General features: G+C 33.1%; 3 protein-coding genes across 14 annotated transcripts; 2 read left to right on the forward strand and 1 right to left on the reverse strand.

The window, feature by feature from the left end:
• The first annotated feature begins 399 nt into the window (after window positions 1–399).
• On the forward strand, window positions 400–9,034 carry LOC124426201 (feline leukemia virus subgroup C receptor-related protein 2). 3 transcript variants are annotated; one of them, XM_046967600.1, is made up of 11 exons: window positions 2,172–2,326; window positions 2,541–3,323; window positions 4,103–4,272; window positions 4,761–4,982; window positions 5,512–5,736; window positions 7,202–7,343; window positions 7,422–7,627; window positions 7,698–7,801; window positions 7,887–7,997; window positions 8,084–8,189; window positions 8,344–9,034. In XM_046967600.1, exons 3-11 carry the CDS (start codon window positions 4,213–4,215, stop codon window positions 8,497–8,499), a joined length of 1,332 nt encoding a protein of 443 aa, XP_046823556.1. In that variant the 5' UTR covers window positions 2,172–2,326; window positions 2,541–3,323; window positions 4,103–4,212; the 3' UTR covers window positions 8,500–9,034. The 3 variants fall into 3 exon arrangements, with proteins under 3 accessions (XP_046823555.1, XP_046823556.1, XP_046823557.1); XM_046967599.1 differs by lacking the exons at window positions 2,172–2,326; window positions 2,541–3,323; window positions 4,103–4,272 and adding exons at window positions 400–444; window positions 844–1,041; XM_046967601.1 differs by lacking the exons at window positions 2,541–3,323; window positions 4,103–4,272 and having other exon boundaries at window positions 2,210–2,326.
• A 700-nt stretch (window positions 9,035–9,734) lies between these two features.
• LOC124426197 (arginine/serine-rich protein PNISR) lies at window positions 9,735–16,451 on the forward strand. Its single transcript, XM_046967583.1, has 12 exons — window positions 9,735–10,668; window positions 10,936–11,124; window positions 11,243–11,499; window positions 11,598–11,769; window positions 11,851–12,032; window positions 12,102–12,338; window positions 12,420–12,522; window positions 13,908–13,979; window positions 14,243–14,337; window positions 14,451–14,592; window positions 14,667–15,458; window positions 16,290–16,451. Exons 1-11 carry the CDS (start codon window positions 10,575–10,577, stop codon window positions 15,434–15,436), a joined length of 2,313 nt encoding a protein of 770 aa, XP_046823539.1. The 5' UTR covers window positions 9,735–10,574; the 3' UTR covers window positions 15,437–15,458; window positions 16,290–16,451.
• LOC124426198 (tyrosine-protein kinase Btk29A) lies at window positions 15,494–25,851 on the reverse strand. 10 transcript variants are annotated; one of them, XM_046967584.1, is made up of 16 exons: window positions 25,707–25,840; window positions 24,971–25,152; window positions 24,666–24,844; window positions 23,861–24,119; window positions 23,450–23,740; window positions 19,998–20,059; window positions 19,850–19,933; window positions 19,703–19,767; window positions 19,560–19,625; window positions 19,354–19,482; window positions 19,078–19,271; window positions 18,826–18,997; window positions 18,567–18,735; window positions 18,301–18,419; window positions 17,897–18,149; window positions 15,494–17,805 (listed from the first exon to the last, which is right to left on the reverse strand). In XM_046967584.1, exons 2-16 carry the CDS (start codon window positions 25,011–25,013, stop codon window positions 17,704–17,706), a joined length of 2,187 nt encoding a protein of 728 aa, XP_046823540.1. In that variant the 5' UTR covers window positions 25,014–25,152; window positions 25,707–25,840; the 3' UTR covers window positions 15,494–17,703. The 10 variants fall into 10 exon arrangements, with proteins under 10 accessions (XP_046823540.1, XP_046823542.1, XP_046823541.1 ...); XM_046967586.1 differs by lacking the exon at window positions 25,707–25,840 and having other exon boundaries at window positions 23,861–23,995; window positions 24,056–24,119; XM_046967585.1 differs by lacking the exon at window positions 24,971–25,152 and having other exon boundaries at window positions 25,707–25,851.
• Window positions 25,852–26,080: the final 229 nt, after the last annotated feature.

Consider the following 26,080-nt stretch of genomic DNA (forward strand, 5'->3'; position numbering starts at 1 on the left):
TCATTATATGATCAACATCGTACAAAGTATTTATCTAAAATAGAAGATGATGAATCAAAGAGTAACTAGTTTCGACGGTAATGTATTAGCTTTTCCAAACGCATCGCAAGTTAGATTTATTATTTCAAGTTGGATACGTTGCGCTCGCATTAACTTTTTTATTTCCATTATCGTGACATACGTATCTTCGAACGGTTGTTCGGTGTTTGCTCAGTAAATACACAAGTCTTCGAAGACTTTTTCTCTCGTTCATAGTTTTATTTATTTATTCTTCAATCGAAACATATTTTACTCGTAAATAAATATAATTAAAGTGATCTATCAACTATCTTCGATCTTCTTCGTCTTCCAGTATCGCGCCCGTACTTTATACGTTTACGTGTGAAAAATATTTTAAACGTTCTAATCGTCCAAATGCATTATCGTGCAAAATGGAGACGAAACGTACGTGTCTTTGTGCATTAACATAAAGTGAAAATGATAAAATCCTCGATAAATTGTTTTTATGATTTTTAATATCGTACAATTTATTAATATTATTTTGCAACCTTCCAAAATGGAACGTGGTATATAGTATTTATAGATTAAAATTATTGAAAAAATAAATAAAATAAAAACTATCTGAAATGCAAACATTTATTATATAATTATCATGGTCTCACGTGACCGACAACTTTAAATACTGATGCCAGTCGATTAACTTCGTCTCATATAGCAAAGTCGTAGGAATACGTCAGTTTTAAATTTTTGCGATTCCTCATCGTTTATCGACGTAATACGATTTGTCATCTCGACACTTATTAAACGTCCGACAACATTTATAATTTGATTGCCTCGATATAGGACCTTAGATCCGAGGTTAAACGGCTATTAAGAAGCGTTCGGTGTCGTACAATCGAAGGATTCGACGGTACTAATAAAATTATCATACGTAAGTACGTACCTACGTACGTAGAACAAAAGATGGATGAAATTCAGAATTGTATCGAGCAGAGAACTGAGCTCATTCCTTCCACGCACGATCTTCCGTCACATCGTCAGGTAAATCGATTTATTTAACTTTAATAAGAAAATATCTGGCTTAACATATCGTTCTTTCACGTTTAACACGAGAACAAGAATTACTTTTCGTAGACATAAATTTCGAAGGTGTATGAGACGATTAAACATATATAAATTTACAGGCGCGTCTGGATATAATCAAATGAGTAAATTTGACGCGCCTATTTTGTTCTCACTATCCAATATGAATTACTCATTATCCGATATTTGTCTTCTCCAAATTGGTATATACGGTCAAGTATAGCAATTTTCTACAAAAAAAGATCAACGATCGATCGATTATTTCAAAAAGAAACAAGAGGATAGGTTTATATTATGAATTATCCAGATTACATTTTGTTACACAATATGGAGATGAATTTCTATGGAAAATAAAAAAACGTAAATATTGTAGCACACGCATCATGCACAAATTTTAATCCAACTAGATGGAATAAACGAGGACGGAATAAACATTTTTGAAATGTCATATCTCTTACGTATATGTGCATTGTTTCAATGGCTGATCCAAACGTGATATTGTGTACTCTGCGATACATGGGATAATCGACTGTCGTATAAAGATTTTTTTTTATCCCTTTTAACGATAATCTTAAATTGCTGATGAAAATTGTTAATGAAAAATAAGGTTCTTTTCAATATTATAAATCGACGAATTTTTGGTAAAAATCTTGATCTTATAATAACGTAAGTACATATTTAATCGCGGATATATTTAGCAGCATGTTCCAGTTGATTATTTCATGGAATAAATGATTCATCGCGTGTCCATCAATGATCCGAAAATTTGCATTTGTCTTTTTCCACGTACGCATTTTATTAAACGATATCAAAAGATGATATATCGAAGATAATCGATAGGTGGTATGGCTGAGATAAGATATATCAATCTTGTGTATAGAAAAAAATGTTGTATTACAAATGCAATTTTATAATTGTGTATGTATATAATCGCTCTACTCCTAATTGTAGTTATCATTTGCATCTTATCCCCTTTCTCCTTTTATTTTCTTTATCTTTAATGTTGCTTTCAACGCACAGAATCCCCTCCATCCTCGTCAATCGGTGCCGCGCGCGAAATCATTCTGCGCAGAGTCGAGGCGCGTGCGCTGAGAAATGAGAAGCTTGTGTACGTATATATGTACGTGGATTATGTGTCGTACTACATGCACGATGAAAGTGCAACGTAGTCCTACCACACGATGGACACACACTACGTGTCCAGAATCGTGAGAGAGAAGAGTCGGCGTGTGAACACGCGAGCGTAAGCGTCTCCTACTTTTAGCGCCGAATCTTCGTATAGCGATTTGATTTAGTTTATGTCTAATCTTTGCTAGACGCGCACCTATTCTTGGCTGTGCTTTCACTTTTCCTATCTTCTTTTCTCTCTCTCTCTCTCTCTCTCTCTCTCGCTCGCTCGCTCGCTCACTCGCTCTATATCTCTTCCTTTCAATTTCTTATCCTTTAATCCTCATCAGAATATACTCTTCGACAAACGAAGAAACGAAGAACAAGGTACCGAAACGATAGAGAAAGAGAAACATAAGAATCGAATTTCGACCGTGCTAAACAGGAAGAGAGAGAGAGAGAGAGAGCTGGCAAAACAACCCCCTCACGTCTTGCTCCGCTTTCCACGATTTTCGCGAACAACGAGGCTGATCGATATCATCGGGTTAAAAGGGAAAGCTCGTCACCGTGAACCACGTTACATCTGGGAATTTTAATCTTATTAATGTTTCTTCCTGACATCTCTTTAATTCGCTTATTCGCTTATTCGTCGAGGAAGAGGGTGCGCGAAATTCAAAAGGAAGGATTTTCGCATTTTTCGATCCTCCAGCCGTAAGCTTCGAAAAAGAGCAAAGTTCAAAGTCGAAAGACATTGGTCGATCTCTCTGTGGTCTCCCCCTTCCAGTCTTCTCTCTCACTCTCTCCACGACAATGCACACGAGTGAGAGAAAGAAAAAACCCCTGTGTTTGTGCGGACGCGATGCCGTTAACCACGTGTGACTTATGAGAACGGAGATCTATTCCAAAAGATAGTTCGATTTTTTGGATCAATCGTGAATTGATCAATGCATCAATCGTGAATTGATTTAGTGATAAATAATAAGGATAAAGGATTCCTTAGAACGATCGAAGGAACGAAGAATCAATGAAATCGATCAACGTGACGTGACGTGAAGGAAAGAAAATAAATGAGAGAGATCTCTAAATCGAGTATCTCTGTTAAATCGGCGATTAGTTATTTATCATCGAACGGGGTAAGCATAATTAATAAACAATCGCATTAACTATTAATCGTCATCGATGCCGCTCCGTCTTCGATTATTATTTTCGTTTAATCCTTGACCTTAAGACCTTCCGAACTTTTTCACGGCGATCTAAAATTTGCAGAGGGACAACTCGCGTTTAATACGTAGCTATATTTAGAGATATTCTTCCGTTCACGAATGAAATCAATTTTGAACAAAGTATAAGTATTATTGATGAGTAAACATTTAATCGGGAAGAAGTGATATTGGATATCGTGAAAAAAGAAAGGATTAATTGAAAGATATAATCGCTCTAATATCGTCGCTTTGTTCTCAACTAGATCTTTATAATATCTATATCTGTTTTTTAATGAAATACTAACAAATACTTAACGATCGATTTTCCAATCTCTTACGTATAATTGGACGCAAATTCGTATATATAATGGAGTCGCGCAATTAGTCTACTTCTTTTAAAATACTCGAGTGTTTTCTCGTATATTCATTCTTTGAGCTTCATTCTTGAACCTTCAAGACATACCTTATTTACGCTAATTTCATCGGTGTTCCTTCTAAAAATAATAACTTTTTCTGGTAGAACGTCGAATTAAAAGAAATTATCGATCGTGCGTAACAACAATGACACGAAAAGTTATTCGGCATTAATTAAATATTCGCGCTAACGAGTTTTCGAAAATATTTGATTCAATGTCCATATCTTATTTTCCTCTACGGCAATCTTCGTCGAGATATCTTTCTTTTTCAGAACGGAATATTTCATATTTTAGGATTTACGAGTGGAAATTAAAGAAGACTGGGGAAACGAATCGATTGATTTACAGTTATTCACGATTTTTCTTGATTTCGGACGGCAAATCGAATACAAAGATTGATTGTAATGCCAAAAATGTCACCGGATTACGTTAAAGCCATCGAGGGTGGCGTACATCCAACGCAGGTGAAGATGCACTACACGAGGATAAATTAACGATCGTCGATGCATGATATAAGATTCGAAAATTACATTTTCTTTCAAACCTATTCTTATTTCTCTTTTTCTTTTTCTTTTTTTCTTACTTCGTATCTTATAGGGAAAGCTTACAATATTTATAATACGTTTCGAACTTTATCGCAAACATTTCTCTCAAGGCTATCATGTTTCATTGATATAGAGAGGTAAAACTTATTTACTTTGAAGCAATATCTTCCTGATGCGTTTTTCGTCGCATACTTCTTTAAGAACAGAACCAAAAAAGAAGCTTATTCGCATCGTTCATTCATATCGCAATTTTTTGCTTTATCTATGAACAGCCTGAAAATATCACGTATTCACTCGTCTAAATGAAAATGTCCATGTCATTTGGAAATAAAAGTGAACTTTATATATATATGTGTGTGTGTGTGTGTGTGTGTGTGTGTGTTAATTCGTATTTTTTATTCTTTCAGACTATAGAAACAAAAATCTTCGCGAGAAGATGGCTGATCTTGACGATCTTCGTAATATACAGTGCCAGCAACGCAATGCAATGGATTCAATACAGTATTATCGCAAACATAGTCGAACGATATTACAAAGTTTCAAGTTTTCTAGTGGATATGACGAGCATGATATATATGATAACGTACATTCCATTCATATTTCCAGCTAGTTATCTTCTCGATAGATTCGTAAGTACGGCATTTTTTATCGATCGTTATTTAAAAATAATTAACAAAAAAATCAAAAAAGAAAAGAAAAGAAAAAGAAAGTTCCACTCGAATTAAGTTTGTATCTTGTCAATAGGCGAAATACTCGATGATACTCTGTGTAACTTTGGTTAGTCCTAATATCACAGCATTTAATAAGAATAAACGAAACTGACGAGCATGATTTTATTCGCTCCAAGGCTAATTAAGCAGATTTCTTTAATAAGACTTATCAAAAGATAAATAAGCTTTTAGACTTTATTATTGCTGCTCGATTAATTTCTTTTTTCTTTCTTTTTTTTTTTTTTTTTTATTTTCTTATTATTTGTAAAACCATTTACGTCCGATTCGAATGGTAATATTTTTAAAGTTTGACAAACAGCTCTTCGGAAAATGTAATTGACCTCGTTCTATAATACGATGAACGCCCGGCGTGATAAATACGTTAGCGCTTAATCGAACATTCCCATTTAATAATTTTTGTAAATTTTTATTAAATCTCCTTTGACAGGGGCTCCGATTTGCCGTTATAGTTGGAGCAGTCGGAACGGCCCTCGGTGCATGGATAAAAGTTTTTAGTGTTTCACCAGATCTATTTTGGCTTACCTTTATTGGTCACACGTTGGTCGCCGTTAGCCAAACTTTCGTTCTATCCGTTCCTGCTCGATTAGCAGCTGTTTGGTTCGGTCCCGACCAAGTTAGTAGCGCCTGTAGCATCGGCGTTTTTGGAAATCAGGTATATTTGATACGATTTATTTGACTTTATTTTTTTCTTTCAAGTCAGTCGAGATTTAAAATTATCGAAATATGATATAATTGTTTACTTTTTCGATTTGCACTAAACCAAGATATTAGGAACAAATATTTGTTTTCATATAAAGCTCGTTTTATCGTATCGTTTATTTTTATATCTACAAAAGTATGCATGTCGGGAACGATAATAGTAGAAACCTATATGGAACTCGATGGATCAACGTAGTACGTAAGCTTGGCGATAGCACAAAGTATAGGAAAGATTTAATATCAATCGTAAATTTTTCCACTCTCGATTGATTTTACGAAATACGATGTAGCGATTGAAATCTTAGATAAATCAAGATGATGTTTTGGATTCGATGTTACACGAAAGAAAAAATTTTAATTATTTGATTTTTAATTTAAAACGTAGATATCAATAAAAAAGAATTCATCGATCTAATAGAATAATAATGCATCGTATGAATTTAACTAGTAATATTATCTGAATTTCTTCGATATAATCAATATCCAATCTCAAGTATCCACGATGTAGCTTCTAGACATTTACGTCTATTTGTTCGTTTTCATTACCAACAGACGGAAATACTAGTTTACTCGAGTGTCGTGAATAATTTATGTGACGATATCACAAGTATATTAGACGAAGATAATACCATGTTAAATCACGAGGACAGACTGGTCCTTGAAACATCTATTATTCGACTATTATCATTATTTCAAGAAAGGGACGCGATCATTATTCTTTTCAGCCCATCATGACAGTAATTCAGAGACCGGAACCGATTAAAGGTTACGAGAAGTCAGACGGGTCGCGTTAATCGTTTAAACCAAAAAGAATGTCCTAACTTTAAATAAATACATAAGGATAACGTTAATTAAAATTTTCTAGATAGCAGATACGTATATATATAATTCAAGTGCCAAGCGAGAAGAGAACTTTTCTTTTCTTTGACATTTCCCGTAAGTACGAAAAATATCAATGAGGTCAAGTAGGAATACGTTGGTACTTTAAAGTTTCGAGCGGCTCGTTGAACGATCAAACGGATTTGATCGTAATTAATTGATGCCAGTGGCCGCACGCAATTCCACGGCTCATCGTAATAATGAAGCGCTTTCGCATCATTCACATATACTTTGAACAAACTCGATTGCACTTCGCAAGTGCGTACGTATATTCGTGTGCGAAAATGATGTCGTCTGTGCGTATTATAATTCGAGACTAGGGTCCGAACCCCTCTGTGCAATGAATCGTGGGTGCAGAGTTTGGCTAGCTTTCCCACATAATCATTTGACAATTTAAATCTCGTGCTAACAACTTGTAATTCATTTTAGGGGATATTTTAACGTTGTTACATAAAAAAACAACGTAAGAATCCTTACTATTAAATTACTATTCAATTAATGTATCCTGTTTATTGCTATGATCGTTCTTATGTTCGCAGTTGGGTATAGCCATAGGTTTTCTATTTCCACCGATCTTAGTACCGAACAGCGATGATATTGCCGTAGTCGCGCATGGCCTTCAAATCATGTTCTATATCGTTGCAGCCCTCACGTCTATCATATTGGTATTAATATTTCTCTGTGAGTAATTTTAGAATTGATCCGATTACGAAATCTTCCGATGAAAATATTTATTATTTAATGCGTATTTTCTTCTAGTCTTTAAAGCGCAACCACCCCTTCCTCCAAGTCCGGCGCAAGCCGTACAAAGAGAGAACGATACGCCAGAAGATTTTATACAATCCATCAAGAGGCTCTTCACCAATGTGGGATACCTGTTGCTTTTATTGAGCTATGGTATAAACGTCGGGATATTCTACGCCATCAGTACGCTTCTCAATCAAATCATTTTAGAATATTTCCCGGTAAGTCCGATAGCTATGCAACGAATCCATCTATGCGAATCCATTCGTAATGATCCTTTATTTGCCTTAGGGACACGAAACAGATGCTGGTAGAATCGGCTTGACCATCGTATGTGCCGGAATGTTGGGTTCGGTAATCTGTGGTATCGCGTTAGATAAAACGCATAAGTTCAAGTGTGTATAGATATTACGGATTGTTTGTCTCATATATAACAAAAGAAAGATACTAAATTGTCAACGACGATTCGCATATTCGCAGAGAGACGACTCTTGGAATTTATTTCTTCTCCTTCCTGGGTATGATCGTTTTCACGTTTACTCTGGACATTGGTCGGATATACGTCGTTTACATCACATCCGCTTTACTTGGGTATGCTAAGAATTTAACGACGATAGTTCTCTTCCAAATAAAAATGCCATCGAGTAAAAGACCAAAATGATGATTTATTTGTGCAGATTTTTCATGACCGGTTATTTACCGGTAGGCTTCGAACTCGCTGCTGAATTAACCTATCCAGAACCAGAAGGAACATCCGCAGGATTGCTCAACGCCACTACACAGGTATACAATGATTTTATTATCTTATGACTTCTTTCTTCTTCTTTTTTTAATAAATTCTTCGATAGATTTTTGCTTGTCCGTCGGTGATGCCAACAATTAAGTCGATGTCGAATCAATTTGATCGATGTAAATAATGAAGAAATAATTCTTTTAGGTATTAGGTATAGTCTTCACGATCCTCTATGGTTATCTGATCAAACTAGTGGGCGATTTATGGGCAAATATAGTTTTATGCATCGCCCTAGCCATTGGAGCCTTTCTCACAACGATAATACCCAACGATCTTAGAAGACAGAACGCTAAATTTTAAAATATATAACGAAAGTACAAATGTAGGCCGTAAACTTGACGTCGAGAGATATTATTTTTTTGAAGCTTAAACGACGGTGACCTTTCCATACTGTTGCATACGTGTTTTATTTAATACGATCTATCGTTCATCGGAAAGCGTACTCGCAATCGTCGTCCTCGACTTTAATAGAATATTAAATATCATAACGATAATGAGATTTGCGTCACGACCAAATATTTTTATTGAATATAATCTAACAATAAGTAGAAAGTAAGAAACGTTGATCCCTAAATTCGTAGATGAATATTTTTTTCAACAAGATATATATATATAAAAAAAAAAAATATATATATATATATATATATATATTTTTCTAGATGGATTGACAGAAAAAGATAAAATTGCAGGACAATAGATACAATAATAATAAGAATAATATAAAAAAGAATATTTTTAGTACGTAGAATCGTAGATATAGGATATTATGATGCTGCGCATCGAACACCGTAATTATATTTTGTCTATGATTAAAGAAAATGGAATTAGAATTAAATTAAGGTGTACCTTGTCTTCGTTTTTACTTTCTATTGAAAGAATGATAAAGAGAAGTGTCAATATCGTATATAGAGTTCCTAGAAAAAGTGATAAATCAGATGTCATATATATACATACATACATACATACATACATACATACATACATACATACATACATACATACATACATACATACATATATATATATATATATAAGATATCACATATTTTAACTCGCATCTTTCTATTTAGCAAAACTCGATAAAATATTTTTAAAATGAATATTTTGTTTGATACTTACTCCTTCATAATACCTGAACGTTACGTTCATAGTACCAATTTATTTGTCTTCCATCGTATTTTATTGTACGTCATTTATATGCTAATATGACTAATGAATCGTTATCTTCTATTTCGTAAGCTATAATACATTTATAGAGCATCATTATACGATAAAACCACTATTGAATTGTACAAGTGTTTATATTATTTCGTTTGGTCATTAGAACTGAAACGAACAAATGAATCGTTAAAATTTTTGTCGTTCTTGTATTTGTGAAAAAAGTAAATAAAATGTTAGTGAAAAATTGTATCAATAAATAAGTGGGTATATTTTTTTGTCAATCAGAAAAAGAATCGAGGAAAGATACATAACCTCTTAGAAGAAACATATAAGTTAATATCCATCAAAGTGACTATAATGGAATAAAGTAAAAAATATTTCAAGTACAAAACATTGATAATAAAACTTAATTGTTCAAAATCTATAATTTAAACGTAAAAGATTTCGTTTTGTAAAATTATGCTGATTGGTCTGTTTGTCTCACGTGATTTAAATTATCCAATACAGTGTTAGAAATCGACAATCGTAACTCTATCTTTGGTAAAAATTTCCATGGTATCATTGATTTCATACATTTCTCCTGTATTACTTAATCATGTAGTTTCATTTCAAACATGAATACTCATTATTTAAAAATTCGTAAAAAATAAAAAGCATTTTTACTAGAATAACCCTGAACGAATCAGAAGATGTAATAAAAATTTGGCAAGTTGGCAACAGTGTTCGGGACGCCTTATGGCTGTATTATAACAGAATATATATTAGTCGTTGAAATACTTATAATAATTTTGAAAAAGGCCATACGTAATTTCTGAACAATTCAATAAAATTATACGTAACTTTTTTTTACGCCGTTATCAATAGTAAACAATAATTTGTTACCGCTCTATCAAATATATTCGTTCCTTTGAGATCATCAACAATAACTTTCGCGCATGGAATGTACTTTGTGCTACAATCCTTTAGTGTTCCGAATAATTTAGATATTCGGTCAATAGAGTAAAACACTTGAAAAATTAAAATCAATTTTCACGCAATCGTGATGTAATAAGAATGTCTACATAGGAGCAATGCGCGCGCGCGCGCGCACTCGCGTATGTAGGATATACGCATGTAGTTTATACGTATGTAGCAATAATCCAATGTTGGATTTTTTTGCAACGATTAGTGGAATGCTATTTAACCAAAATAGATAAAATTGTTAAATATTACGGATGAAAATGAGTGGCGACATGTTTGAAGGGAAAGATTATCCAACACAATGGGCGTTAAATCCTTCAGCATATCAAAATATGAGTAATGATCAAGGTAGGCTAACAAATGAAATTTGCATTTCTAATTATCATGCCTTGAGTCAAAAGTACAGTTTTGATATTAAATTTGTATATACATATGAATTATTTGTTCTGTCACTATGCTATCTGTAATCTCGAATATTTTATAAGATCAAGAATAATATTGTTTATTTTATTTTCTCTAATATATGGTACCATTATGTTAAATCTGTTATATTCATTTTGAGTTTTACTTACTTTTGTAATCAATAGTGAAATAATGAATTATATGTTACCGTAGTTGATTGGGCTGCATTAGCTCAACAATGGATAAAAATGAAAGAAACGGTTGTTCCACCTGCTCCACCACCGCCATCAATCGATTCCCTTTGTCCGGGGAATGATAGTAGCGGTGAAGCACCTATGGATATGGATACCAAAGAAGACGATATCCCACCAGCACCACCAGCTCCCACAATTAGTGGTTCTGGTAATTTAACGATACGTATACATATGTGTATATATATATATATATATATGTATATACACACACACACACACACACACACACACATATATATATATATGAAAAAACTTAACGTCATTAGATGCTTGGGCTCAATGGAGTCAATGGGGACATTGGAATACTTCCAACTCTAGTACTGGAACTTGGGAGTGGACCGGTGTTCCACCTCCTGGAGTTACTATAGGTCCTGATGGAAAACCAGTAGGAGTACCTACATTACCCATCATTCCACCTGGCCCAACGATATCGACTACAGAATTTAATGTACCACCTCCAGTAACGCCGTCATTGTATTCTTATAATTCTGCACCTCCGTCTGCACAACCTTATAATCAACAAGTTAGTATATCTTGATGGAAAAGAAAAATAATAATAATAAAAGAACTTTTTTAGACTTTACAACCATATTAATACCTATAAAACATATGTAATCTTAGGTCAGTAATTTCTGGTCCGGCGAATCTTCAACTGCAGTGCCTTCTCAGCCGTTACTTTATATGAAGGGTATTAGGCATACAAATCGAATACCACATATGAGACCTATTGACGCAGTAAGATGTAGAAACAATAGGGAAAAAACACCAGAAGAAGATACAACCACTACTATTGGTAAAAATATAGAGGAATTTTCAAAATAATTTTTAAGATATAATAAAAAGCATGATTCCAATAAATATAATCACTTGATAGATGCAGCAAAACGTCGTCAATTGCCTGCATGGATTAGAGAAGGATTAGAAAAAATGGAAAGGGAAAAGCAAAAAGCAGTAGAACGAGAGAGACAAGAAATATTAAGAAAACAGGAAATAGAAGCTCGTAAAAAGGCCGAGGATGAGGCTCGTTTAGTTCTTAATCCTTCGAAAAGTAAATTTGTAAGTATACGATAAAGTGAAAAAATGTTTATATAAATGTATAATTAAAAGTTGATATTCTAATTCTAGGATTCAGATTCGGAAAAAGAAGGAGATCAAGAATTCGAGACAAGTTCGACCGAACAAAATATTAACAAAAAGAATTACGAACGTACGCCAGATGTTATTCTTCGTCCAAGAAAGTCGCGTTTTCGAGATGCTGATTCACCTGAGCCAAGTATAGCCGCTGATAATAGTCCAACGCCTGTTTCTGGTAGTGTACCTGTTACTGTCAAACGATCGCAAGAGGAAATATTGCAGGATGTGGTAAATAATTGAACGTCACCTTTTTTCTTTTTGAACGTACTATGAGTCATATACAAATTTACAGCTAATTTTGTGCCATAGATGTTGAAAGTTCGAAGATCTCTAACAGAAATTCTTTTGGAAGTAACAAATGAAGAAATTGGGGTAGTATGCAGAGAGGTTTGGAATCGCGCACGTGCCAAAGGTACTCCAGATACACATGATAACACTAACATAACGAAACTTCATATTTTTCCTCGTCAATATATAATACTTAATTTACATGAATTTTGTGCCATGTCATGGAGAGCATTATCGGCCCCATTGTATAATGCAATATTTACAACATTAAACAAAGATTTTTTAATCCATAGGCTTAATTATTTGACAGTTGCAGGACATCTGATTTTCTCTTCCAGGAGTATTCCAGTGTGTTACTTCTATATTAGTTTATTGTGATTGTATAGGTTAGGTTAAACATTATACGTTAACAGAATGCCATACGTACAATTTTTTCATTAAATTCAGAAAAAAATCACGGAGTTTTGAGAAGCAGTGTGTTATGCTTATACTATAGTATATATTATTTTATCGTGTTCCAACACGTCCTGACATTAAACATATTATGCTGGTCGAATATGTGATCGATGAAGTGTAGAGAAGTTCGCAATAGAAAAATAATAATAAAAATAAAACTCTATCTGATGATATATTATTATGTATCAAAGATAAGAGTTTAGTTGTACGCTTCTTCCATAAAACTAATGGAGAGTACATAAAGACGTATGAAAAGATGTATCAAAATATATTTGTATATGCGCGATAAGCAGCGCACGATTAATTTCGTACGATTACTTTCACAAGAAAATTGAACAGGTGGGGTCGTACAATACGTTTGACATATTAGGTTGGAAATTCATGAATTTCATGTTTCATACATAAGTACTGTCACTGTCACATTTACTCTTATGAAAAATTCATTTTTTTATTCTTCTATTAGTAATAATGATTCATCAATACGATTTATTAAATTACAGCATGTTACATGTTATAATATGTGTATGATTAAATGAGACTGACTTATCATTCTCAATGAAATATTAATTGCAAAAGAATGTTTTAATTATGCTTATTTCATGGAACTTAACGTAAATATTTTTATTCGAACTTGATTAAAAATATCGACCATCTTATATAATATTGATCTTAAATCTAATAGCATGCTGTAATTAATAGAGATTTTAATAATTTTTATTATTATTAAAGAGCAATATAAGAGCGCGCGCGTGCACGCTTATGTATAGGTATATTACATCCTTATTAGTTGATATCTGTAAATTTAAGATATTGTAAAATAATATCTTATTAATCTAAACTTATGAAAAATCTCAATTTTGATAGTTTAATGAGATAATAAGAATAAAAAAGCTTTTTCAGCTATGTGAGGAATAGAGTTGTCTCTCTCCTTACAAAACGCTGAGCAGCGTTTATTTACAATATGTCTTGTGGGGTTTGGGTGGGGGGAGGGGTGGGATGGTATCCGCAAAGTAACTCTTAGCGATTGATTACTAAATGCGTGTGTATTGTAAGCCCCTGCAGGAGAGCACTCAGTCGCATCCTTCAACAACACGGCCCCTCTTGCTCAGATCACTCGAAAACTTGGTAAGTTATATATATATTTATGATCTTCCACGTGCTGTGTTTCCCTAAGGATGGTTGTAGAAACAGTCGCTTGAAAAAGTTACTGTTTGTGCAATGTTGCACTTTCAATATTTACTGACAGATTGCAAAATGAAGATGTCTCTCAGGACATTTTATAATGAAATAGCAGGAGCAAATTTATTGGTTCAACGTATGTTCTTTCACGTTTAAGGATCAATGTGAGAATTTTAAAATGGATTTAACTAAATATTTGTGTGTCATAGGTCTGGGCATCTACGGCGACAGTAATAGCGAATCCGAGGAAGAACAGAATGAGCAAGAACAACTTCAAAACAATGATAGTGATGAAGAACTGATGGTATTTAATATGCATTTTAAATCGTAAAGGTTTCGGTAATAGAAAATAAAAGAAAGGGAACGGAAATAAGAGATTAAAACAACATTCTATATTTTATATTAATCGTTTTACAGGAAACTTTGAGACGTCGGCAGCAGGCATTCAAAAAGACAGAGAAGGAGATAGAAGCACGTCTTGCGGCAGAAGAGGAAAACGAAGATCAATACAATGTACAACAGGATAATCATATTGGTAATACTAGCTGCAGAGATACAGGTATGTATTGAAAATAATAAAACTAAAAGAGATTATTGCATTATCAAGTATAACTCCATAACATCACACTTTAGTTGATGAGAAAGAAACGGTAAATATTCAAAGAGCAGCGTCTGAAAGTTTGTCGAGTGACGGACAAAGTCCACGAGAAGTAAATGCCTCTGCGGATGTGATAAAAGCCGGTACACCTTCAGCATCAGTTAATTCTGAATCTAGTAATTCTGAATCTACGAGCTCTGATACAAGTCATAATTCGACAAAGAAGAATAAAAAATTAAGTAAAAAAAGCGATCGAGATCAAAGGAAACGAAAGTCTAAAAGTAGAAGTAAATCAAGAAGCAAGAAATCGAGATCCCGTTCATCGGAACGTACGCGAAAACGCTCGTCGAGATCGAGATCGGTTAAGTCCCGTAAGGGACGGCGTTCAAGGTCGAGCAATTACAGGTCCAGTAGAAAGCGCAGATCGAAATCACGAAATCGAAAGCGATTAAGATCTCGATCCAGAAGCTGCCGAAGATCTAGGTCTCTGTCAGGATCAAGAAAATGGTCCCGATCGCGTTCTAACGGAAAAAAGAAGTCTCATTCGCATTCCAGAGAAAGAAGAAGTCGATCACGTTCGATAAGGCGTAGCAGATCGCGTATAAGGGTTAAACGAAAGTCCTCTTCAAGAAACAGAGAAAGATCACGATCCCGTTCGCGAGATCGTCACAGATCGCGATCTTATGTTTCTAGAAGTAGAAGGAGAAGTCAATCTAGATCTAGGGATCGTAGAAGGTCGCAATCAAAGTCGCATCAATGGAACACTCGTGATGGTAAGAAGTCATCGCATCGATTCAGGAATTGAGCCTGTTCAACTTCAAGCAAAGGTTGTATATACATTCATATTTATATCGTGAACAGATTCATACAGAAAGCTATTTATTTTATTTTTATGCTCAAAAGACAAAAACGTACAAAACAATTTATCTATCCTGTTATTATTTGGCTCTCTGTATCGATTTGTGTCTATCTAATACATAACATTTTATCGATATTCAGATGTATTTTCAATTTAACATAAATTTATACTAACAATAAGTATTAAAAAATAATAGTATGTGTTATGGCCATACAACACAACATCTCTCAAAGATTGCATTAACGCAATAGCCAGACACTTTATCGTGCTAAAAAGATTTAAATTTATACGATTGCATTGATCAAACTTACATTGGACATCAGGAGTATTACGTGCTCCATACAAATTTCTCGTTTTGAAAGTGATGCGAAATTCTAAAAGTTGATTATTATTGCGCGCTAATATTAATTATAAATGCTGGATTTTTCGAAAAAATAATACATGTCTTACACCTTTATTATCACTTTCAAAGTCTACGTTTTATACATACACACACACACACACGCACACACACACACACACATATGTATGTATGTGTATATATATACATATATTTATATTTATTTATTTATTTACTTATTTATTTATTTATTTATTCATTCATTCATATTTATATTATGAAGTGTAATATCAATATCTCTTTTTCTAATCTAAAAGATATCTTCAAAGAGAAATTTCTCTTCTTCGTCTTTCCTTATTTTCTATTATTATTTAATACAATGCTAATACTATATAAATTAAGTGTATGCATGCTATAAGAATATTGGCAGGATCCCCTAGAAATGTTATTTTGTTTCAGCATTTTCCACTGGCTTCCAGTTGGCTTCAATATGTCATTCTGCCTCAGTCCATCAGTGTATACTACCATGGTAGTTCTTTCGTTTTAAATATATCACGTTCAGTCTCTCCCGAAGTGTATAAGAAGGTATGATATAATAAAGAATAACATTTTCTTTTCAAATAAATGTGTTATGACTTGAGGAAATATCATTATATCCTTGGAAATTGGTGCATGTATAGAATTATTTAAAATATTTTAATATAATTTCATGTAAAAAGTAAGAAATGTTTAAACGATCGAATGGACGTTACATTAAGTTTATTGGTCGTAACCACGATCGTTTTTGTACTGTATAATTATTTAGTACCTGTAATAATCCGCAAACAGATTTAATGAAATTATGGTGTATCGAGAGAAAGATATAAACAAACATTATGGACATCATAAATTTTTATAAACGCTTTAAAAATAAAACATAAAACAAAAATAATAATAATAATAATAATAATAATAATAATAATAATAATAATAATAATAATAATAGGATAAACATAAACGAGCAGAGAAAAATATGAAAGTAGATCGATTTAAAGATGCTGACGAATATCGTTGTTACATCGAGGCCATTATTCTATTAGATATTGTAAACTACATTGAATCAGTGAATTACTACACAGTCTAAAATATATCACTTTCTTAATTGTTCAATATTGAAACGATAAAAAAATAAAAAATACCAAAATTATTATATCAATGGTTACACATGCCACAACTCGCTTATATCTTAAACATTTATTGTGTAATATAAGATGTTTCAAACGTACAACTAATTCTTTTCTTAATAGCGATATTTCAGTAAAGAAGCTTTTTAGAACCTCATCTTTACACGCACTCTTTTTTTTTCGTTTGTTTAATATTTATTGTATTTTTCTTCCTCAATTTCCTTCCAATTTTACTCTAATTTTCTCGTTGTGAAGACTAAAAACAGAGGGCAGCCTGTATTTAAGCATTTTATGAAGCAAAAACGATGTTTAGTCATTATATTACAAATAAACGAAAATGTTCATTTATCTTTAGTAGCCCGTATTGCCTTGCAAAGTTCTATCCACGGATGTCCATAAGAACTGCAAATGTCGCAAACGTTAGACGAACTTGCGGATGGTTGACTAGCCAAGTGATGAGTCGTGCTTTGCGAAGATGATTCTTCCTCTTCCGGTCTAGATATGGTCGATGATAAATGAAGGAAGTTGACCGAGGAAGGCAAAGAGGCCGGTGCACGAGTTTTATGTGATGAAGGTAATGTCGCAGAATTGCACGATGAATTAGAGGATGCTAAAACAGAAGTCGATTGCTCCAATGACGATGGAGACTTTATGTATTGTATTGATCGGCCAGAGGGTGAAGAAAGGCGCATACACCGGAGAAGGTTGAGTCAATCATTGAGAAGGCCTTGAGAAACGCTAATGAGCTGTTCCTTAAGAACACGAAAGGAAGGTCGAACTTCCGGACAGTGTGCCCAACACTTTCGCATTACCTAAAATATCACGAAATTTGTCTCATAAAAATTATTTTCTCTTTCTACATTAGCACTCTCATTCTAAACTAGAGAAATAATAATAATCAACCTCATAAACTTCTTTGAAGCAAGCCTTCGGTCTTTCTAATATAATTCCACGTTGAACTCTGTCGACAACCTCGGTATTCTTGAGACGACCGTAAGGCATTTTTCCACAGGTAAAAATTTCCCACATCAATACCCCATACGCCCAGACGTCCGATTTAGAACTGAATCGAGTATAGTTCAAAACTTCTGGCGGTGCCCATTTAATTGGAAATTTAGTACCCCCGCTACTGGTATATTGATCATCTAGGACATATCTAAAAGCATTTGTCACGTAAATAGTACGGGCATATTGTTGTATTATATCAAATCGTAAAATAAATATCTCTTTCATCAATTGGAAAAAAAAAAAAAAGAAAAAGAAAAAAAGAGAGAGAGAAAATTAATCGTGCAATATAAAAGAATTACCTTGCCAAACCGAAATCAGCCACTTTCACTACGTTTTCAGATCCAACTAAGCAATTGCGTGCTGCAAGGTCTCTGTGGATATAGTTATGTCTCTCCAAATATGCCATTCCTTTACAGACCTGAAACCAGTATTTTGGAAAGTTTTTATTCGATCAGATTTTTCCATTTTGCATATGGTAATCTCTGAATATGCTAGAAAAAAAACAAAGAATATTATTAACATGATATATAATGTAACATGAAAACGTGCTATATAATAATTTCACCTGTATGCACATATCCAGCAAAAGACCAACATTTGCACCTAATGTGGTTTCGTGACGACGGAGGTAGTTGAGAAGAGATCCATGCCGCATATACTCTGTGACAATGTATATCGGTCTGTCTTTACTGCAAACACCATACAATTGGACGAGATTTTGATGCTGTAGTTTCCTAATGAAAATCAATCGATATATGAGAATACATAAGAGTTCAAAAGAGTTTAAGTAGTAAGAGTTTAAGAGGCAGTAGTATTATACTTACGTCATAACTTTTGCTTCTTCTATAAAATCATCTTCAGACATAGTTCCTTCTTTCATCATTTTCACAGCAACGTCGATGGAACCACGCCATTTTCCTCTTCGTACCACTCCAAATTGACCGGAGCCTAGTTCATCTAGTAAATGTAATTCTGCCGGATCTATTTCCCATTTATCTGCAATCATAAAACGATACGTGATTTACATAAATTTAATCATTCTTCAAATGTACGAAAGAAATGAATATTTTATTAACCATGACTGAGGCCGGCGGTGGGTGGAACTGGTCTATCGCAAGGGCTCGTCTTTAATCGACTAGCAAGTCCCCCGCTATTATGTCGATGGTAATTCACAAGATCAGGAATCGAACTGCAACAATGCTTTTCCGAGAGGTAGAATTCTCCTCGTGAACTTTGCTTTATATGATAGTGCTTTACATGTGGATGTGGACTGTAAAAAGTACAATCGAACATATTATAAAGAAATAATCAATTTCAATTAGACTAACCAAGTTAAATTAATAAATGCTTACATTTTTGTATAAAGTGAAAGTGTATAAAGACCTTTCGTTGAGGAATTACGAACGACGAAACATCCCTCCTTTTCTTCTTGTTTCAATAAAGATTCCGCTCGTTGTCTTGACATATCACCCACATACCATCTGCATTGTAAAAGTAAAAAATAAAACTTATCGTGATTACCTTCAAATCAACGACAAAGGACAGCTAAAGTACTTACTCATATTTTTGCAATCCTAAAAGTTCTTTTTCTTTCACATAGTTACTAGGTATATAACCAATTGATCTGAAATAAAAATTTTATTATATTTTACATTTATCATGTAAATGTCCTTTTTCATTGATATACGTTTAAGGAATTACCCATGCTCATCTTTCACCTTCCACCAATGTTCTTGGGAATCATCTAATACCTCATATTCCGCACCCTATGAAATTAATGAACTAACGTAATACATGGATATCGTTTAAAATATTTGTATCTATCAGTATTAAATAAATTACTATTACCTTTTCAAGAGAAAGATCTCCAGCTTCTATTGCACGAAAAGGATACAAAGCCACCACAACCTTGGCCCTTGTAACTACTTTGTCCTGAAAGCATATTTATTGTTTTACTAATCGTTGCAAATGAATTAAAAACAAATTAACAACGTACTTTATTTTTAGAAGATGGAGTACCAGGAGTTCCACCCGGCATTATTGGAGTTGAAGGAGTACCTGTAACAAGAATAATAATTTATAATCAATATATGCTTTCAAGTAAAGGAACCATTATTGTTGCAAGAAAGTTATTTCTGAATAACATATTTAAATAAAATTATCCATATTTAAGATGAAGTCATCAGCCAAGTAAAAGCATATTCAATACATGACCACTGATCAAATATGCAAGTACTGTGATCAGAATTATTGAAGCCCTACAAAGCATGGAATACCTTATTGGAAAGCCTACTTAAAAGTTACGATATGGCTTAATATCTTTAAATTCTAGATATTTTGTCTATTTTAAGTGGTTCATTCGATAAAAATCATGGTAAACTCTGAATCATTGCTGCTAACACAATATAATCCAAAATTGATGAAATAATTACATTTATAGATTTTATACATACCAGTACCGATTCTTTGATCATTATGCACAATTTATCCTGCCGAATGGAACGTTTCTGTTGAAGTTGGCATCTTAATATTCATCGTTTGTTGTTTGGAGTGTATATGTGTTCCTTTGTTCATTTCCGAATTTCATGTTTTTTGCAATTTTCTTGATCTAAGTTTGCAGCATGCATGAGAATTTTAAAATACATGCAATTATCTGTACTCAGTTATTGATACTAATAACATAATAATATATGCGCGGAAAATATATATTAAAATAGTTCGCAGTGTGTAAGGAAGATACCCTTGAATATGAACTGAATATAATTTGTTTCATTGTTTGTCTATTGTGATCAATATTTATGCACGCAAAATAATCCATTTTATGCTATTTAGGTCGTGTTTGTAGATTAAAAAAAATAAAAAAAAAATAAAAAAATAAAAAAAAGAAAATAATAATGATAAAAAATAAAAATAAAAGAATAAGGAAAAATAGAAAATCGAATTATCATAAAAAAAAATTATGTAATAGAGATCTATTCTAATAAAATCATAGGCATAATCCAAAAAAAAAAATTATACTCAATATTCTATGTAACTACAATACATTAAAAGGCATCCAATTATTATATTAAAGACACATTTACACGCTAAAGGGCAATATTGTCTTAGAGCTAATAGAAGAAAGCAGGCTAATACAAATTTTGTATAATATTAAAGTTATTAAATTTACCTGATAATCTAATGTATGAGAGTCATTGAACTGGAAAAATTCCAATCAATGGCAAACACTTTGAATGAGTGATGTGAAAAAAAGAAAAAATAACATTTCATAAAAAATTGAAAACGTAAGAAGAGCCAAAGGAATGGATGGTAACTCTCATATTTCTTTTTTTTTCTTTTTCTCTTTTTTTCTTTTTTTTTTTTTTCTCTCTTTTTTCTTTGTTTTTCTAAGATAAAGAATTATTGTGTATATATAACGAAATTTTTTTAATGCTATATATATTTTAGTCGCAAAAAAAGTAAATAAGATATCGCGATACGATTTTATTATGCAAAGAGATGAGGGAAATAAAAGTGAAACGGCACGTGGTTCGTTTGACAACGTAACCGACCATAATCGTCCGTTTATGATCGTCTTAAAAATTCTGAACGTTCCAGTCTTTTGCACTAATTATGAGGGCGGCGCCAGCTACCGATCGCGTTCGATGCACCCGTACTATTGCTACGCCCTCACAGGAAACATCTTATAAATTCGACTGTCACGAGTACTTCCAAATATAATATTTGGTACTTTTAATTCGTATAGGAATATAAGAATGAAACAAATTCAATTGCTCGTCGGCATTGTCTATTTCGTTATGCTGAAAAAATTTTAATGTCCGTTTTAAAAGGCATTACGAGGAAAAAAGGAAAAAAAGGAAAAAGAAAATCTACCGTGTATAATACTTCCACGTTCAAGGAGTATGCAAAGTGTGCAAAAAAAAAAAAAAAAAAAAAAAAAATAAGGCACGGATATTAACGGAATCAATATAAAAATTGATCTTTTAATTTTTGTTGTTAGAATTAATTATAAAATAAAACTTGAAAGTAATTTTCTGTTAATCTAACTGTAAAAATATGTATACAAGAAGAATATAAAAAAGATATGTGAATATTTGTGTGCTCATGCATTTTTTTTATCATAACGATATAATTTTCTATTTTAGATTTCTAGATTTTAGATCAAATAGAAAGCGTAAAAGCGAAAGTTCGATCGAAATGATAGGTGTGTGTTACGCACACGCGCGCGCGCGCGCGCATATACACACACACACACACACACACACACATACAGAGCAGAAGAGAGAGAGAGAGAGAGACATACATCTTACGATACATATATATTTTTCAACGGATTTCTCCCGCAATGTCCTGCACTAATCGCCAATCGATTTTATGAAGCGCTGACCTTATTGAGCATCCGAGCGATTATCGATTTAGCAAAAATCAGCGAAAAATCTAAAGATCGCAAATCTGCTTATATAAATTCGACGTACCAGCATTGGTGAGACTATGTCCAATGGCATTAACGGCAGCCGAGTGAACAGCGTTGGTGGCAGCGTTCGCGACATGTTTCAGAACACTTATCACCATCATACCCGTGAATACTGATCACTGGTATTTAAAGCGTACTTTTCACCAACCAAGTGCCCGATAAACGAGCATTTTTTTTGTTTTTTTAACGACTTAAATATATTCAATAAATATATTGAAACCGATACACAGGGAGAAAGACGAAAGCACACGCTCCGGTTACGTACTCGCAACTAATACTCGCGAATGATTCGAAAGTACATATAACGAGCGATCGAGGATCCCCTCCTTTTCTGCCATACTTTCACCTTTATAGGAGCCACCTTTGCCAAACATTTTGCGAATCGCGACAAGAATATTGGGAGAATACGCGCGCTCGCCTCTTCGATGAGCTCGTTTATCCTTTAAATATATTTTCAACTTCTTCCCTGATAATTCGCTTCATTAATTTTTCTCATTACACTCTATTCTCATTGAATATGCATACGTCTGCAGACAAGAAATATTCCGCGACAAGTTGAACGAATAGAAAATGTCTTTGATAAAAATGATCTAAATGCAAAAGAAAATATATTGGCTTGGACACCAAAGATTCTATAATTCGATGACTTTCTAAGATATTACAGTGAATGTAATCCATTTTATAAACGAGACTTGCACCTTTTATCTCAAAGAAATATAATACATATGATGTAAATTTAATTACTTGCAATCTACTCAAAAGAAATAAAAGAAACACAATGACAGTGCTATTATGAACATCATGCTACATTGCAATAAACTGTATGTATTATATACATTGTTTGTTTAAATTGAAAAACCAGACAATTTTCATTTCTTCTGAACTAAATAGATAAGAGATAACTGTCTCGTTTAAAAGAACCAATTTGATTAAGCATAAGTAAAAGATCGATTAAAATCTATATATTTACGTACCAAATGTAGAACACGCCTGAGGTTGAATGATCGGATTGTTGTTCGTTTCAGCGTTTGCCATTTGAATTGTAGAATCCGCTGATGAATTGACAATCGAGGCAGTAACATTTCCCGTGGCAGAAGTTATTGTTCGGAGCGGACACGTTGGAGCGTTTGTCACATTCATAGACCAAGAACTGCATGTATCGCAACCTTCGGCAGACCTCGTTAATAAACGGCAACAGGACCAACGTTTTCCACTCCACAAGCCCAAGTGATAACGATCGCTTAAACCTGGATTTTCACAGCAAACTAAAACAAAACAACAAATCAATAGTTAATTTGACTATTATTTCCTTATCAATCCCTTAGATCCATAATATAATATAATACAATCAATGTATATAAGTTATGAGAGAAATGGATATTTACCAGCACGGATAGCACGTATCCATTCAGATCGATCTTGCTCCCTTGCAGCAAGAAGATAAAGAGTGTACTCTTGTCCAGCTTCTCGATATCCTATCTGGAATGGTAGTCCTGGTGGTACGTTACCTCCGCTACTACCTAAGTCATTACCAGTTGTATCTATTTTTGTATTCCCACTCCCACATCCAGGATTATTACCAAGATTTGCTGTTTCTACCACATGGACTGTTTCAATCGCAATACGACCTCGTTCTTTGCGCCGCTGCAACAAGAAGTAAGTCGATTCTTTAGTATTCCACGCTCATTAAATAAAAAAATTTACAGAATTAACAGAAGTGAGCAAAAGATCGCGTAATAAACATATTGCATAAATATCTCCTCCTCAAATTCTTTAATTGATAATAATGTATCTGATAAATGATAGATTAATGGTTCATAGATTACTATAGCGTTACATTTCATTGTCTGCTTCAAACTAATCAGAAATTAATCAGAACCGACATTTCTTTCTAATGATATCTATTATGTCTAAGTTTCTACTTAGTTAAAAAACACATAGAAAAGAAATAATAATAATTTGTTTACTATTTGATTGTTAATTATTCTCACAATGGACAAAATAATATTTGAATATTCAATCTAATCATTCTTTTTTTATATGCCACAATTAATTTATTTATAACCGCAGAAATACAAAATTGGAAAAAAATTAACAAAGCCCATTGTAAGGCTTATATATTCATGCGATTTTTAAGCGAGCCAATGCAAACAACTGCGATCCTTCGTAATAGAATATATTGTACTTTACCTCACTATCGCTATCATAGTACACGAGATGACGACGTGTGAGTACAAACCAACGTTGCTTGTAGTTAACAGGAGTGAAACGTTTCTTGTTTTGAGAACGTTTAACCATAAATCCTTGTCTTACCACGTCTGTTGATTTTGATTCCACCTTTGCATCTTTCCCTGCCATTCTCGACAGACCTTGTCAAAAAGAGATTTTTATGTCAATAAAAATTCTAATAAATAAATCATTCTAATAAATAATTAACTCAATTGGAAATGTTTATTGACAAGGAAACATATAAGAGAAAAGAACTGTTTTCATACACTTTGTGAAATGCAGCTTATAAGAGGATTTTACAGCCTGCATCGTTTAGGAGTGCAATAATCTTTAAGAAAATAAAAATTTAATCATGACAAGACTTTTGTGCTTTAACTCTTCTGCAAATAGACCTTGTCTGACAAGTTATGTGTTGAAAAATACAGGTGTAACGGCGGCTCTTCTAATCCTAAAAATATAAGACTATGATTACTTAGTTTTTACCACTATATATCATTGTTACCACGTTCTATATCTATAATCCAGACGAATAAGCTTTTGTCCAAGCAAAAGTTATACTTTTTAAAATAACTTTCTCAATACCCTCATATAACATTTATTCTTCCTAGCAGTCAGACTACACATGATACTAATTTTAAATATTTAGAGACAAATTTGAATAAATTGTTCTGAAATAAAATGACATCTAGTCGAATTCAAACTAATAAATTCTTTATAAAATAACAAAGTTCCTTCGCAAACGTAAAAACCATGATTCGAAAATATTTCGTAATTTTTTTTCTTTTTAAACATTATTATGTACTATTTATATAAAGAATAATGAAGATTTTTATATTATAAATATAGACGTATTCTTTGCTATACACAAAGGGAAATGATAGTAGCGAATTTTACACCGTTGCAACGCTTTTATAACTGACATTAGGTTTAACTATTCAAATCAACATAATACAACTGTTTTTGTAAATAATAACTGAGACGTTAACATATAGTAGTACATACTTATCTGCTATTGATGTTTTTTATTGCATCTATTTTGCACTATTTTGGCAGCTGTCAAAACATGACCGGTATGGACACACACAAATGTACACCAGACGCAACAAAGAGTTCACGTGGACGAACGCATGCACACTGTTATAATCTGTCAATCCGAGACCACCCGAACATCGAGGAACGTTCGTGATATAGGAGGAAATGGCATACAACTATAGTCAATATTAAATTTAAATTGCAACATTTTATCAATTTAAATAAATCCAAGCTTTAATAAAACTACATTATCGAATATTAGTTGAATATTAATATTATCTATTTGAGATTTAATTTGTCCGATGTTTATACTTTAATATAAAATAATGACTTTATAAAGAGGA

The sequence above is a fragment of the Vespa crabro genome, chromosome 8, assembly GCF_910589235.1.
Source record: "Vespa crabro chromosome 8, iyVesCrab1.2, whole genome shotgun sequence".
NCBI lineage: Eukaryota > Metazoa > Arthropoda > Insecta > Hymenoptera > Vespidae > Vespa > Vespa crabro.

Excerpts from the sequence above, each read along its gene's own strand:
- LOC124426201 (XM_046967599.1), top strand. The coding sequence starts at position 415 with ATGCATTATCGTGCAAAATGGAGACGAAAC. Across the intron at positions 1,042-4,760 it reads ATCTTCCGTCACATCGTCAG|ACTATAGAAACAAAAATCTT; the intron begins GTAAATCGATTT and ends TTATTCTTTCAG. Across the intron at positions 7,802-7,886 it reads GATAAAACGCATAAGTTCAA|AGAGACGACTCTTGGAATTT; the intron begins GTGTGTATAGAT and ends GCATATTCGCAG.
- LOC124426197 (XM_046967583.1), top strand. The coding sequence starts at position 10,575 with ATGAAAATGAGTGGCGACATGTTTGAAGGGAAAGATTATCCAACACAA. Across the intron at positions 11,770-11,850 it reads AGATACAACCACTACTATTG|ATGCAGCAAAACGTCGTCAA; the intron begins GTAAAAATATAG and ends ATCACTTGATAG. Across the intron at positions 12,033-12,101 it reads ATCCTTCGAAAAGTAAATTT|GATTCAGATTCGGAAAAAGA; the intron begins GTAAGTATACGA and ends TTCTAATTCTAG.
- LOC124426198 (XM_046967584.1), bottom strand. The coding sequence starts at position 25,013 with ATGCAGGCTGTAAAATCCTCTTATAAGCTGCATTTCACAAAGT. Across the intron at positions 19,768-19,849 it reads GAGATCTTTCTCTTGAAAAG|GGTGCGGAATATGAGGTATT; the intron begins GTAATAGTAATT and ends TTAATTTCATAG. Across the intron at positions 18,998-19,077 it reads CACCGCCGGCCTCAGTCATG|ATAAATGGGAAATAGATCCG; the intron begins GTTAATAAAATA and ends TTATGATTGCAG.